Source organism: Lolium rigidum, chromosome 1, assembly GCF_022539505.1.
Source record: "Lolium rigidum isolate FL_2022 chromosome 1, APGP_CSIRO_Lrig_0.1, whole genome shotgun sequence".
Taxonomy (NCBI): domain Eukaryota; kingdom Viridiplantae; phylum Streptophyta; class Magnoliopsida; order Poales; family Poaceae; genus Lolium; species Lolium rigidum.
Window position 1 is genome coordinate 126,025,898 of NC_061508.1, and position 13,386 is coordinate 126,039,283.

The following is a 13,386-nucleotide window of genomic DNA, read 5'->3' on the forward strand; positions in this document are numbered from 1 at the left end:
AAGCCAACATATGGTTCAAGCATTGCCTATGAACAACTCCTACAAATATAACTCAATGCAAACATTAGTCCATAGGGATTGTCATTAATTACCAAAACCACACATGTGGGCTCCATGCACTTTCAGGTGTCCTGGCACTGTACCGCCCGCGCACTGCTTTTTTGTACCGTGTTGCACTACCTTGGATCGCTTTGCACCACGCGAGGTCCTGATAGTGCACCGTCCGTGTACTACCTTTTTATACCACGTTACACTGCATTGGTTCTCTTTTTGCACCGTGCGGGGTCTGGAAGTGCACCGCTTGTGTACTGCCTTTTTGTACCACGTTACACTGCCTTGGTTCTCTTTTTGCACTGTGTGGAATCCTAGGATCTTCATTGAGCTTGGTGGCCTATCTAGGGTTACTAGTGTTGTCTACGATGTTGCGCTGCCGCTGGCATGCATGGTCAAGCGCAGGTCGAGTCGCCCGGTTGTCGCTCCTTGTGTCATCGATGTTTTGTTTGCTTCGTCACTATCAACGACCATGTGGTTGAGCTAGTCTCCCCACGCCGTTTTAGGGCTACGACGAGTACTTCCTCTACTCCCTCTACCTCTCTCTGATCTCGTAGTGACCAGTCGCTTCCTGAGCTGGGGTTCAGTCTCTGTCGACCATGGCCTATTCATGTTCTAGGGTTCATAAGCTCAATTTGCTCGTCCATAGGTGTTCTTGCTTATTACTTGTAGCAAATATCGTCTTAGGATTAGCTTAACACGCAATGGCTGCTAGGATTTGTTGTCTGGACATTCTTAAGGTAGTGTTTATTGAATTTCAAGTTTAGTTTCATCAATGTCACCGACACAGATGACAAGTTTCCCTTAATTGAGTTGATGTAAGTGTTTCTAGGTTAATTAGCCAATCCTTAGTGCAATTGTTGATGCTGATAGGCCTTTAGATAGTCGTTTATATTTTATTAGTGCTATTTCCTATTCAATGGTTGTTCCTAAGTGCCATGTCCATTTGGTTCAATTTCGGTGGTGGCTCTTTAACGAGTGTACATAAAATTAAGCTTTAGTGGGTTGCCATGGTGCTAGTGATAAGGGGGATCCCATCAGATCCTCCTTGGTGTTGCCCGATCTTTCACAGCGAGAACCTGAGTAGATAGCCTCCAATTACGAGCGGAACGCAACCTGAAGTAGGGGATAAATCCAGCAAGCAACGTGATGGAGATCACCACGCCTCAAAGACCAAAGCACGACAATCCTTGATGAACACAAGAACCTCCGCTTCAACGATAATAGATAAACGGCGGCGCGGTCCCCGGAGGGATGCTTCACCAAGCACACACGCGATAGCGTCTAATATTAACTCCAACTAGTTCTCCCCCTAAACCCTAGCCGTGCCCACCCTTATATGAGGGGGTGGCCGGCCAGCCCCTAGTGGGCATCTCTACCTTGGTTTGGACAGGCCCAAACCAAACTGACTCAACTCAATAAAAACCCTAATTGACCCACATATGACTATTACATAAAATAAGATAACTAGGCTGGTGGAGTCCTGAAATTGAGCTCCACATATGCCTTCATGCGCGTATCATCCTCCCCCCTTCAAGAAGCGTTGTCCCCAACGCGTGAGGGTCTTCTGGAAAAGGTGACGTGATATGAACATCACACGTCCACGCCGTCCTCAAGTCTTGCTTGCCTTCCACACCACATCCTCCATCGCGGCTTGCTTGACTTGATACAACACTTGGCGCCTCCTTTCTTCTCCACATGAGCTTGAACTTCGGCACCAATACCTTCTTCTTGCGCAGTTTTGATGGACCCCTGTGTCGCTGAACATGACCCTGCACAAGATGTGTAATGTCTGGGCCACATAAATGTCTCACACATCCATCCTTGGCTCGATGCATCCGCGGTGTCGCGGAAAACTGGACTGCAGTTCCTAGCACGGTAGTGCCGCTGCCCACTATCTCCACTAACGCGCTCACCTCCCACTCCTCCCACGCGCATCTGCGCCACATGTACTGAAACATTATCAACACAAACATCATCAGTCTGTATACTGACATCAACACAAACTGGAATTGTAGTACATGTTGTAGCATCCACATCAACAACAAGTGTAGCTTCATCCGGCTTGTCACCAACAAGAACTGACTTGTCATCTACATGCATGGTTGAAACATCACCAACATCGACGCTCGGAACATCATGTACCTCATGCTGCACATTAGGCTTGTGCAACTTCTCCTTACACACCACTAACTCCACATCGAACTTTATATGATCATCACCCATAGGCTTCAAAGTCTGCTGTTTTCCACCATGCATAAAAGAATATGTATTTGCTCTCCCAGCATGTGTCACATTACGATCATACTGCCAAGAACGCCCAAGTAGCAAACCACACACCTCCAATGGCAATACATCGCACTCTATCTCATCAACATAATCATCAACTGTAAATGGCACATGCACCTTATGAGTAATCTTCAGCATACCACAACTATTCAACCACTCAAGACGTTTAGGTTCAGGAAGACGTCATGTAGACAACCCCGATGCTTCTACCACCGTCTTGCTTATGCCATTAGTACAGCTACCACCATCAATCATCAACTTGCAAGCCTTGCCCTTGATAATGCACCGAGTCTGAAACAAACTCCATCGCTGATCCTTGTCAACTGTCTTGCAAGCATCATCTTGTACCTTCTTGAGTTGCATATTCAGCCCGCTCAATGGTACATCCTCCTTCATAGTAACAATAGTGCCCATGGTATCAGAGCCAGGTTCCTTCTCCTCTGAAGATATCACCTTGCCCGTAGTAACTGTCGGTACTGGACCAACCTCCTGAATATGAACTTTGCACTTGCCAACTTCCTCTATTGCATGCACAACTCCGTACGGCTGCTCACTTTCCTCCATATACGGAAACATGAAACCACCACGAAGAAAAGTTTTGAAGTCCTCCCAAGTACAAGAAAATTCACCTCTGTCAACCGCATCACGCCAACAATGGTCTAACTCCTCATCCACACGCCGGTGAGCGAGGACATATGCATCATAAACACTGAACTTTCCTTTGTATCGGCAACATCGATGGAAACCCAATTCCATGTTCTTCTCCCAATCCTCATACTCCTCAACTGTCGCCAAATGGTGTAGATACCAACCAAGCTTGGATGCATGACGTTGTATTCCCAACCTAATGTCCAGATAATCATTGAAAACATAATTGGACTTCTTGCCACGCGAACACCGTAAGCCAAGCACATCGTCTCAAAACGAATCTATTGTCAAAACAAACAAGACTGCCGAAGGCAACACAACAACAGCAGCAACTTGGTCGGTCAGGGGCCCGGTCTGGCCGGACTGGACACCGGCATGGCCGGTCTGCCGCCCGGTCGAACCGGCCTGTACATTGGTCGGACCGGCCGGGATCCCGGTTGGACCGGCCTAGTGGACGGACGGTCCGGTCATGGACCCGGTTGACCGGCCTGGACAACCGGACGGGCGGGCAGAAGCCCCTGGAACTGGCCCGGATGGCACCGGCCTAGGGCCCGGTCTTGGCCGGTCTGGACGGCCTAGGACCCGGTTTGGCCGTGGCTGGCACCGGCCCGGCCGGTCTTGAAGTCGGTCGGCCGGCCCCGGGGCCGGATCGGGTCGCGATTTTGCTTCTTCTTCCCGATCCAAACACCAAATTTCACGATTTTGACACCTGAAACAGCCATGGATGATAGGTAAACTGCACCACAACAGCACCAATCTTCCTCCAACCAAACTCCTTCAACCTAGAGCCAATCTTCTCCGATGCAAATCGATCCGAAGAGATCGATCAACAAAACCTCGCTGTGAGCAACCCAGAAATCTGATACCACATGATAAGGGGGATCCCAGTAGATCCTCCTTGGTGTTGCCCGATCTTTCACAGCGAGAATCCGAGTAGATAGATACCTCCAATTACGCGCGGAACGCAACCTGAAGTAGGGGATAAATCCAGCAAGCAACGTGATGGAGATCACCATGTCTCAAGACCAAAGCACGACAATCCTTGATGAACACAAGAACCTCCGCAGCAACAATAATAGATAAACGGCGGCGCCGTCCCCGGAGGGATGCTTCACCAAGCACACACGCGATAGCGTCTAATATTAACTCCAACTAGTTCTCCCCCTAAACCCTAGCCGTGTCCACCCTTATATGAGGGGTTGGCCGGCCAGCCCCTAGTGGGCCTCTCTACCTTGGTTTGGACAGACCCAAACCAAACTGACTCAACTCAATAAAAACTCTAATTAGCCCACATATGACCATTACATAAAACAAGATAACTAGGCTGATGGAGTCTGAAAATTGGGCTCCACATAAACCTGCATGCCCGTATCAGCTAGTGTTTGCTACCCAACAATCAGGGCATGCCCTGCTGGTGCTTGCAAATGTGTTGATTCTTTGGATAAATTCCCAACCTTTCTTTTTCGATAAATAAAATATATTAATATCAAGAGATGCCGATTACATCCAGCATCTGCAACAACGCAACCCTAATGGCAGTACGGATACACACGGCCAAAAAAAAACCAAGAAACAAAAAAGGATCTAGTGGTAACCTTTCCGTCTGTTACTTCTATTCCTAAGGATCTAGTGGTAACCTTTCCGTCTGTTACTTCTATTCCTAAGGATCTAGTGGTAACCTTTGCAGAGTAGCTCTTCTTCTTCCTTCATGAAAAACTATTTTACGTTCCTCCTCGAGCTGTGCTTGCTCTTGCTCTAAGATCCCTCTCTATTGTGTGTTTGTAGTCTATGCTAGACAGTGAGTTATGAGGCCCGAGGTCGTGGATCATTGGCTATTTGTAGTGTCCTGAGTCTGGTCACTGACGTTCTGATACCTCAATGCCATGCATGAATGACTAAGGTTCGTCTAAGGTTGGTGCACTGTAGTGAACTTTCTCTCTATTTTGGTCTTTGGTGCAGGTGCAAGGTTTCTGTGATTACTTATTATATTTCTATTCAGTTATGAGTTTGCCTAAATGGGCATGTCGGTTTACTGCCTGGAGTTTTGTCTTGGAGCTCAATTTGGACAACTACAGGTGAACATATTATGACGCGTTCAATTTTTGTGAGGTTAAGGAATTATTTCATTTAATCTATGTATTATAATTTGTTCTTACTAGCTCATTTTAGTGCTACCTCAGATCTTATGTAAGCGCTTGGTGGCAGCCTTGTTCTTGCCAATTCATCGGTGCCGGACGAGCATGAGGATTCTGGGTCTATTGGTGTGGCAGTTGGTAAGGAGATAGATGCAGATTTTGTTGTTGGCTACTCGTCGGAGATGGATGTGTGGGAGCAAACCTCGGATGTACCCCCTGGTTTGGATGGTGTCCTGCCCCAGATTAAGGCGTGGAGAAGCAGGCCAAGGTTGCTGACTCTGTGCCTTTGGGCAATGGCATGGAGATGTCGGACAAGCCCAACTATCCGCTTGGTGGCAATGGCGTGCCACCTGGCCCGGCTTCGTCCACCTTACTAGATGAGTACTTGAGCAGTTATTGCTGCATTGCTGCATTGAGCCACTTTCGTTGCTCCATGCGCTGATCCTTGTGCAATTTGAAGGGGCCTCTACATGTGCCAGGAGGCGTAGTGGACGTCCTGAAAATAAGAACAAGGATTGAAGCATCCCAACTGCCAGGCGCGCTCAACATAGGTTGGCAGAGTCTTTCAGAGATCTGCCAAAGGAAGTGACCTCAAATAAAGGCTCCGAGGAAGAGATGCAAGAGAAAATGAAGTCTTATCTACCAATGTGTAAGAAGCCTATCACACCAACGATGGCCCAGGCGGTTCGAGAGTTGGTAGAGGTAAATGCTTAGTCGCGGTCATGAGGTTTGTCGCGAGCACCCATATTGTTGGTTGAGTTCTCTAGAGGTTGCAGGTGTTGACTTGGATGGGTACAAGGTGTTTCCGATGGCTTTGGACCTAGGGACTCTTGTATCTGGATCGGACGATGTTCCTCGATCCGTATTTAGGTGTACGTGGTGTGCGTTTTTTGCCGATTTTCCTTAATTAACCGTGCATGTATGGTCTTCGGGTCCGATTTCCCTTATTACCTAGACCACTTTCCCTCTTCTTATAATGCAATGCGGGAGCTCCCCGCCCTCAGACGAGGTTCCGTAAAAAAAGATCTATTTACTTATGATGCAGATTCTCAAATGTTCTGATGAATAATAAAATATTCATTCAGTTCATTATTATCTAATGTGGTGTCGAATATTTGTTTTAATTTCCTCAAATTTTGAAATAGACAAAGTCATGTTGAAATTTGAATTCAAATCCTAGTGATGACCTAGTTCAATTCCATCACTTTAATTCGAACTCAACATTTGTAACTAAACTTCAAAAACAATTAAATTCCCCCTCATTTTGAGATGCATGATATGCAAATGCACATATTCTCTTCTATCCTTTCAGAGTCCTATTCTTCGGGGTGTTACACTAATCTTACCAGCGACGAGAGGTGAGCCACGGAGCAGGAGGTGTTGACAACTGTCCCACTACCATTGGAAACGGGAGCTAGACGGTGGGGATCCAGTCTGCCGCCGGCGGCACCACCACGGTTCCCAACCGATGCCACCGCTTTGACCTGCTGCCAAGAGCAAGCCCTGCCCTATCTAGGCTGAGTGAGGATGGGGCTCACGACCGCAATAGGAGCGCGTTCACCGTGAGGGAGGATGCGCCTTCTGTTATGTCGCCACATCACACTCGCCGCCAGCCCTGCCACGCGTCACCACCGCCAGAAGAAATGCCGCCTCGCAAGGGAAAGAGCCCCGTCGCCGCGCGATTTTAACCCGGTGGGTCTTCTGGCGGCAACGAGGGGGGAGCACGGGTAGGGAATGAAGGCTGGCGGGAGAGTTGCCTCTATGCCATCTAGGGTTAGGCGATGCGGAGGTGGGGAGTCTGTTCTATTCTATATCCATATTCAGCAGTCAATTTGAGAATCTAAAACAATAGCATGGCATCTTTTTCACAATTTTCAGTCCATAATATATAAGTGAGGCTAGCTAAATACATGTCGTGGGCTGGGAGCTGTCTACTTACAACGATCAATTTCATTCTGCTCTGCTGTATGCCATCACAGCAGCACGCGCACCTTGTCAATTGTGATCCCCCGCCAACAACAAACAGAAAAAGAAGATCCTACAGCAAAAAAACGCAAAGCCCGTTGCAATGGAAACGTGACGATCTAATCAGACGTTGGACGCGGACGGTCCGGGCACGGCGGCGGCGTGCGGCGTGAGCCGCTGCAGCTGCAGCATCCGCGCGTAGCATCCGTCGGGGTGGTGGTTGAGCAGGTGCGAGTGCGACCCCTGCTCCACCACCTTCCCGTCGTCGATCACCGCGATGGTGTGCGCGTTCCGCACCGTCGCCAGCCGGTGCGCCACCACGATGGTGGTGCGGCCCGTCCCCGCGCGGTCCAGCGCCTCCTGCACGTGCCGCTCCGACTCGGCGTCCAGCGCGCTCGTCGCCTCGTCCAGCAGCATGATGGGCGCCTGCTTCACCAGCGCCCGCGCGATGGCGATCCGCTGCCGCTGCCCGCCGGATAGCTGCACCCCGCGCTCGCCCACGCACGTCTTGTACCCTTCCGGCAGCGCCGACACGAACTTGTGCGCGTTCGCCTGCGTCGCCGCCTCCACCACCTCCGCCTCCGTCGCGCCCTCCCGCCCGTACGCGATGTTGTCGTGGATGGTGCCGCCGAAGAGGAACGGCTCCTGCGGCACCATGGCCACCGCCCGCCGCAGCGCCTTGAGGTTGTACTTGCGGATGTCCTTGCCGTCCAGCAGCACGCGTCCGGAGGTTGGCTCGTAGAAGCGCTGGATGAGCGCCAGCACGGAGCTCTTGCCGCACCCGCTGGGCCCGACCAGCGCCAGCGTCCTGCCGGCGCGGGCGCGCAGGCTCAGGTCCCGGAACACCTGGATGTCCGGCCGCGACGGGTACGAGAAGTCGATGTGCTTGAGCTCCACGTCGCCCCTAGGCTTGTCCGGGACGGGCGCGGCGTCCACGTCGTCGGGCTCGATCTCGGTCGCGCGGTCGATCGTCTCGAACACCGAGTGCATTGCGCGGCCGCCCTTGATGAAGTCCGGCGCCAGCGTGAGCGTCTCGGCGGCGCCGTTGGCGGAGACCATGAGCACCATGAAGACGCGGATGGTCTTGGAGAAGTCTGAGATGCCGTGCTTCACGAGCCACGCGGCGTACCACAGGCCCAGCGCGTAGGACGCGTAGAGCAGGAACTGCGCCACGCCGTAGCCGATCCCGGCGATCTGCCCCTTCCAGAAGCAGCGCCGGAGCGGCCTCTGCAGGTTGGCCTCGAAGAGCCTGGTGATCTTGTCCTCGGAGTTGAACGCCGCGACGGTGCGCACGTTGGCCACGGCCTCGCCGGCGATCTGCGTGGCCCTGGCGTGCGCGCCTTCCAGGTCACCCGAGAAGCCCTTCATGAACATCTTCTGCAGCACGGTGGCGCCGACGACGAGCGGGAAGACGGCGAGGAGCACGAGCGCGAGGCGCCACTGCAGGACGAACCCGGCGGTGCAGGCGACGAGCATGAGCGCGGAGTTCTGCACGATGACGGAGATGCGGTCCCCGATGGCGGAGCGCACGTTCTGGGCGTCGAGCGCCAGCCTGGCGGCGATGTGCGCGCTGGCGTTGGCCTCCATGTCGAACCAGGCCATCTCGTTGCGGAGCACGGCGGCGAGCATCTTCTCACGCACGCGCTTGGTGAGGTTCTCGCCGACGGTGTCCCAGAAGAGGTGCTGCACCGTGTTGAAGAGCAGCGCGGCGGAGGACATGCCGATGAGCAGGTAGCAGTACTTGGCGATCTCGCGGTCCATGTACCGCGGGTCCGGCGCGTAGTAGATGCTGAGCACCGCGCTGAGGATGTAGGCGAAGATGGCGCTGAAGGAGCCGCACACCATGGAGCCCACGGAGCCGGCGAGCGCGTAGCCCCACTCCGGCGAGTTCATCTTGGCCAGCCGCCAGAAGGAGCTGGCCTGCGCGCGGAACGCGAGCTTCTCCATGCCCATGCCCATCCGGTGGCCCGACGGGTCGTGTATCACGGACAGGCTGAAGTCGGCGGTGGAGAAGTCGGAGAGGCGGCGGGAGTAGGGCGAGCGGCCGTAGGAGGAGTTGCGCATCATGATGGGCGAGCTGACGGAGTTGCGGGCGCTGGAGGGCCTGGCGCTGCTCCTCCTGGCGCTGACGAGCGCCGCCTCGTGCGCCTGCTCCTGCATGCGGATGAGCTTGGCGTAGGCGCCGCTGTCACCTCTGGCCATGAGGTCGTCGTGCGGGCCCATCTCGGAGACGGCGCCGGCCTGCAGGACGGCGACGAGGTCGGCCTTGCGGATGGTGGAGAGCCTGTGCGCGATGACGAGGGTGGTGCGGCCGATCATGAAGCGGTCCAGCGCCTCCTGCACGAGCTTCTCCGACTCGGAGTCCAGCGCGCTGGTGGCCTCGTCGAGGAGAAGGATGGCCGGGTTCTTGAGCATGGCACGGGCGATGGCGATCCGCTGCTTCTGGCCGCCGGAGAGCTGCAGGCCGCGCTCCCCAACCTGCATGCATGGCCGTGGTCAAACATGTTGACTTGTCAGCATCATTGCTCTACACTCATCAGCAGTAGTATGTACACTTGTTTATGTCGGGGTTTTGACCGGAAACCAGCATAAATTTGACTGAAATATAAAACTGTAGTTCATGAATTGTTTTTGATGGAATTTTGACTGGGAATGGGGCATCGTGACATGTGCTGGGTCGGTCTCGATCAATAGTTTAGCTGGAAGTGCTTTGTGTTACTGGGGAAGAGTGATTGATCAGTAGCGCATGTGCTAGGATCAATAAACCAATCCCAGCTTTGGTCAAGTAAACAGCTCTGTCACTACTGAAAAATAAGATTTTATATGGTACGTAGTGGACAAAGCGTGGTTGTTGATCCTTGCGAGATCAACTTGACATTCCTGACAAAATGCCGCCCTGGAATTTGGATTCCCCGCTTTGGATCTCAGTGGGGATTCCTACTGGGCTGGAGTAGTAAAATGTTGCGGAAAGGTGAGTAAAAGAGTAGTGTAGAAACCATCTTAATCATATGGGCCTGCCTGAGTTGGCTGATTGTGTTAGTTTGTGCTGGGAAAGGGACCTTTCAAAAGAGAGAAAGATACTAGGCAAGGCATGTGACTGTTACTGGTAACTCGTTACCACATTTGAAAGCAACATGCTCCTAACAATTGCCTCCACTTCTTCTTTCTTCCTCCATCGAGTAGTGTGAGTGACTGTAGGTGGAGAGTGGAGTGGAGGAATATGATTAACAATAAGGGCGCCGTGATGTGACTGTGATGGAGCCCGGAGGAGAAGGTGTCATCATGTTGCCTAACAAGCAAACAAACACAGTACCAAGCATCCGATCTGTGCCGGGGTATCTAGCTTAAGCTAGGTAATCCATGGCAAAGGAGAAAAACGGTGGATGTGACGAGGTAAAGGCTGGTGAAAGCGAAAGGGAAAAAGGGCATGGCTAAGCTCGTAGGCGGTGGTGAAAAGGGGCTGAAAAGGGGTGTTGGTGATGGGAAGGACGCACCTGCGTGTCGTAGCCGTCGGGGAGCTTGATGATGAAGGAGTGGGCGTTGGCGACCCTGGCCGCCTCCTCCATCTCCACCTGCGTCGCCGAGTCTCTCCCCAGCAGCAGGTTCTCCCGGATGCTCGTCGCGAACAGCGCCGGCTCCTGGCTCACCAGCCCGATCTGCGAACGCAGCCACCGCAGCTTCAGATCCTTGAGCTCAACGCCGTCAAGCATGATCTCACCTGCTCGAGCATACATAAACATTATCATTAGTAATTCACATAGATATCTTCTCTCTTCTTTCAAATGGGAATTAATGGTCACAGACCTGAGCTGGGGTCGTAGAACCTCTCGATCAGGGACACCACGGTGCTCTTGCCGGACCCGGAGCTGCCCACCAGCGCGATCGTCTTCCCGGCCGGCACCGTCAGCGAGAAGCTGCGCAGGACCGGCATGTCCGGCCGGGACGGGTACGCGAACTCCACATTCTTCAGCTCCAGCCGCCCCGTCACGGAGTCCAGCTCCACGCCGGTGTCGCCGTCCTGCGAGATGCCCGGCGTGTGGTCGATGATCCGGAAGATCTTCGCCGCCGCCACCCTCGCCTTGGCGAACGCCGCTATGCTCGGCGCCGACTGCCCGAGAGCGCTGCATTAGGACAATCAATGCATCAGCATGTCACTAATCATTCGCTGCTAGAAATGTTGTCGCAACTAACTGATTAAAGAGAAGGGTAGCGCTGCTTACATTCCGCCGATCATGACGGAGAACATGGTGGCGATGGCGAGCCCGCCGTTGGTGTGGTGGGCGCGGACGAGGTGGCCGCCGTACCAGAGCAGCAGCGCGTAGCAGCAGAAGACGGTGAAGTAGGTGCCGCCGAGGCCGAGGCCCTTGGCGAAGCCGTTGCGGTAGCCGATCCTCTGCGCGGCCGCCAGCGCCGCCGAGTAGGCCCGCGCGACGCGCTCCTCGCCCACGAAGGACTGCACGATCCGTATCTGCGCCAGCGCCTGCTCCGCGATGTTGCTGGCGCTGGAGAGCGCGTCCTGGCTCTTGCCGGAGAGCTTGCCCATGGTGGCGGCGGTGAGGCCGCCGATGACGGCGATGAGCGGCACCACGGCGAGCGTGACGAGCGCCAGCTGCCACGCGGCGGTGAAGCCCACCACGAAGCCGGCCACGAAGGTGGCCATGTAGTGGATGAGGTTGCCGAGCTTCTCGCTGATGGCGTCCTGCACGATGACCGCGTCCGCGTTGATGGCGTAGATGACGTCGGAGGTGCGCACGTCCGTGTCGAAGAAGGACACGTCCTGCTTCAGCGCCGCCTCCAGGTACCGGATCCGCATCCGCGTCGACTGCCGCTCGCCGGTCCACATCCAGCACGATATCTCCGCCCAGGAGGACGCCCAGATGGCGGCGCCGACGACGAGGAAGTAGAAGGCGTATTTGACGACGAGGCGGACCATTGTGTCCGGGTCGTCGGCGTGGGAGCCGAAGGAGTCGACGAGGTCCGCGAAGAAGCGGAGGAACACGGGGAGGGAGCAGCCGTGGACGAGCGCGCCCAGCGTCCCGACCGTCATGAGGACGCGGTCCAGGCCGTCGGCGAAGCGGAACAGGTCGCGAAGCGCGGCCGCCGGCGCCGGAGGGGACGGCTTTTTCTCGTCCTCGGGGGAGGGCTTGGCATTGGGCGGCAGCTGCTCGGTCTCGAAGGGGGCGGGAGGCGGCGAGGAAGGAGGTGCCGGTAGGGGCGGTGGTGCCGGTCTGGATTGCTCTGGTTCCGGGTGAGGTGGTTGGAAGAAGTGTGGGGACTGGGATGTGGAAGGGAGGTGGAAGGCCTCGAGCTCCGGGCGCGCCCACTCGTCGGCGGCGCCGGCGTCGTGGACGACGACGCGGGCCTTGATCTCTTCTGGGTCGCTAGACATGGAGGGGGAGCCGGGGAAACTCCTCCCTCCTTGTGCAGCTCTGCTCTCCTCTCCTCTGTTTCGTACTGTGGTGCCGTCTTGTCTTGTCAAAACTGTGGGACTGGCAGAGGCTACGGCTTCTCCTTCCCCTTCGTCCTTATAAGACGGGTCGGAATCTACCGTGGAGGGAAAGATTAGCCTATTTGGCATGAATTATCCTCCCAGCCAGGATACACTCCTCCTGCGGAAATAGTCAATAGTCGTTTACTGCCTCAGTTTGGAAATGTAAGATATTTTAGGTGTTTATAAGAAAACTAACAAAATATAACATAAAGTTAGTCAACCTAAGTACTAAAAATAAACTAGATACAAATTAAATTGGGTGATTAAAAAAGTGCTTCAACATCTTACATTTTCAAACGGAGGGAGTACTACAGAGCGCTCTTTACTAAATGCAAAAAAATGAGTTTGGTTGGCAAGCGTTTTTCGACGTTGTTGGCTCGCACGAACTTTAAAGCAATGTTGGAATAGGCCCGCTAGGCAAGCTCGATTTGTCTGTTGTCGCTGGAACAGGCGCTGGCAGCATAAATGGAGAAAAGTCGGGCGCGCGGGAAACACGTGGGTGTAGAGGCCAGAGGGCGATGGTGGGAGAGGGAAAATTGGCCACCTGGTACGGCGGGGAAACTAGGCTCACGTCCCCTACAGTGGGTCACCTCATTTCGAGAAGAGACCATACCCTATTTTCGTTGTCGGAGAGGGAAGGCGGCAGCGGTGGGGATTTAGATCTGCGGCATCCGCAAGTCGTACTAGGCGTATCTGCCTCACCAACTCTGTCACCCTCTTGTTTCTCGTCCCCTAGGCGGTGGGGCTCGCAGATTAACGGCAGTAGCGACCTCGTTTCATGCGGAGCACCATCTTTTCCCCGTCTTT

At 54.0% G+C, this 13,386-nt stretch overlaps 1 protein-coding gene across 1 annotated transcript; it reads right to left on the reverse strand.

Annotated features, from left to right (window-relative positions):
• Positions 1-6,954: 6,954 nt before the first annotated feature.
• Positions 6,955-12,576, reverse strand: LOC124669239 (ABC transporter B family member 1). The gene is made up of 4 exons (XM_047205921.1): positions 11,309-12,576; positions 10,893-11,209; positions 10,583-10,806; positions 6,955-9,566 (listed from the first exon to the last, which is right to left on the reverse strand). The coding sequence occupies exons 1-4, from the start codon at positions 12,475-12,477 to the stop codon at positions 7,212-7,214; spliced, it is 4,065 nt and encodes a 1,354-aa protein (XP_047061877.1). The 5' UTR covers positions 12,478-12,576; the 3' UTR covers positions 6,955-7,211.
• Between the last annotated feature and the right edge of the window lie 810 nt (positions 12,577-13,386).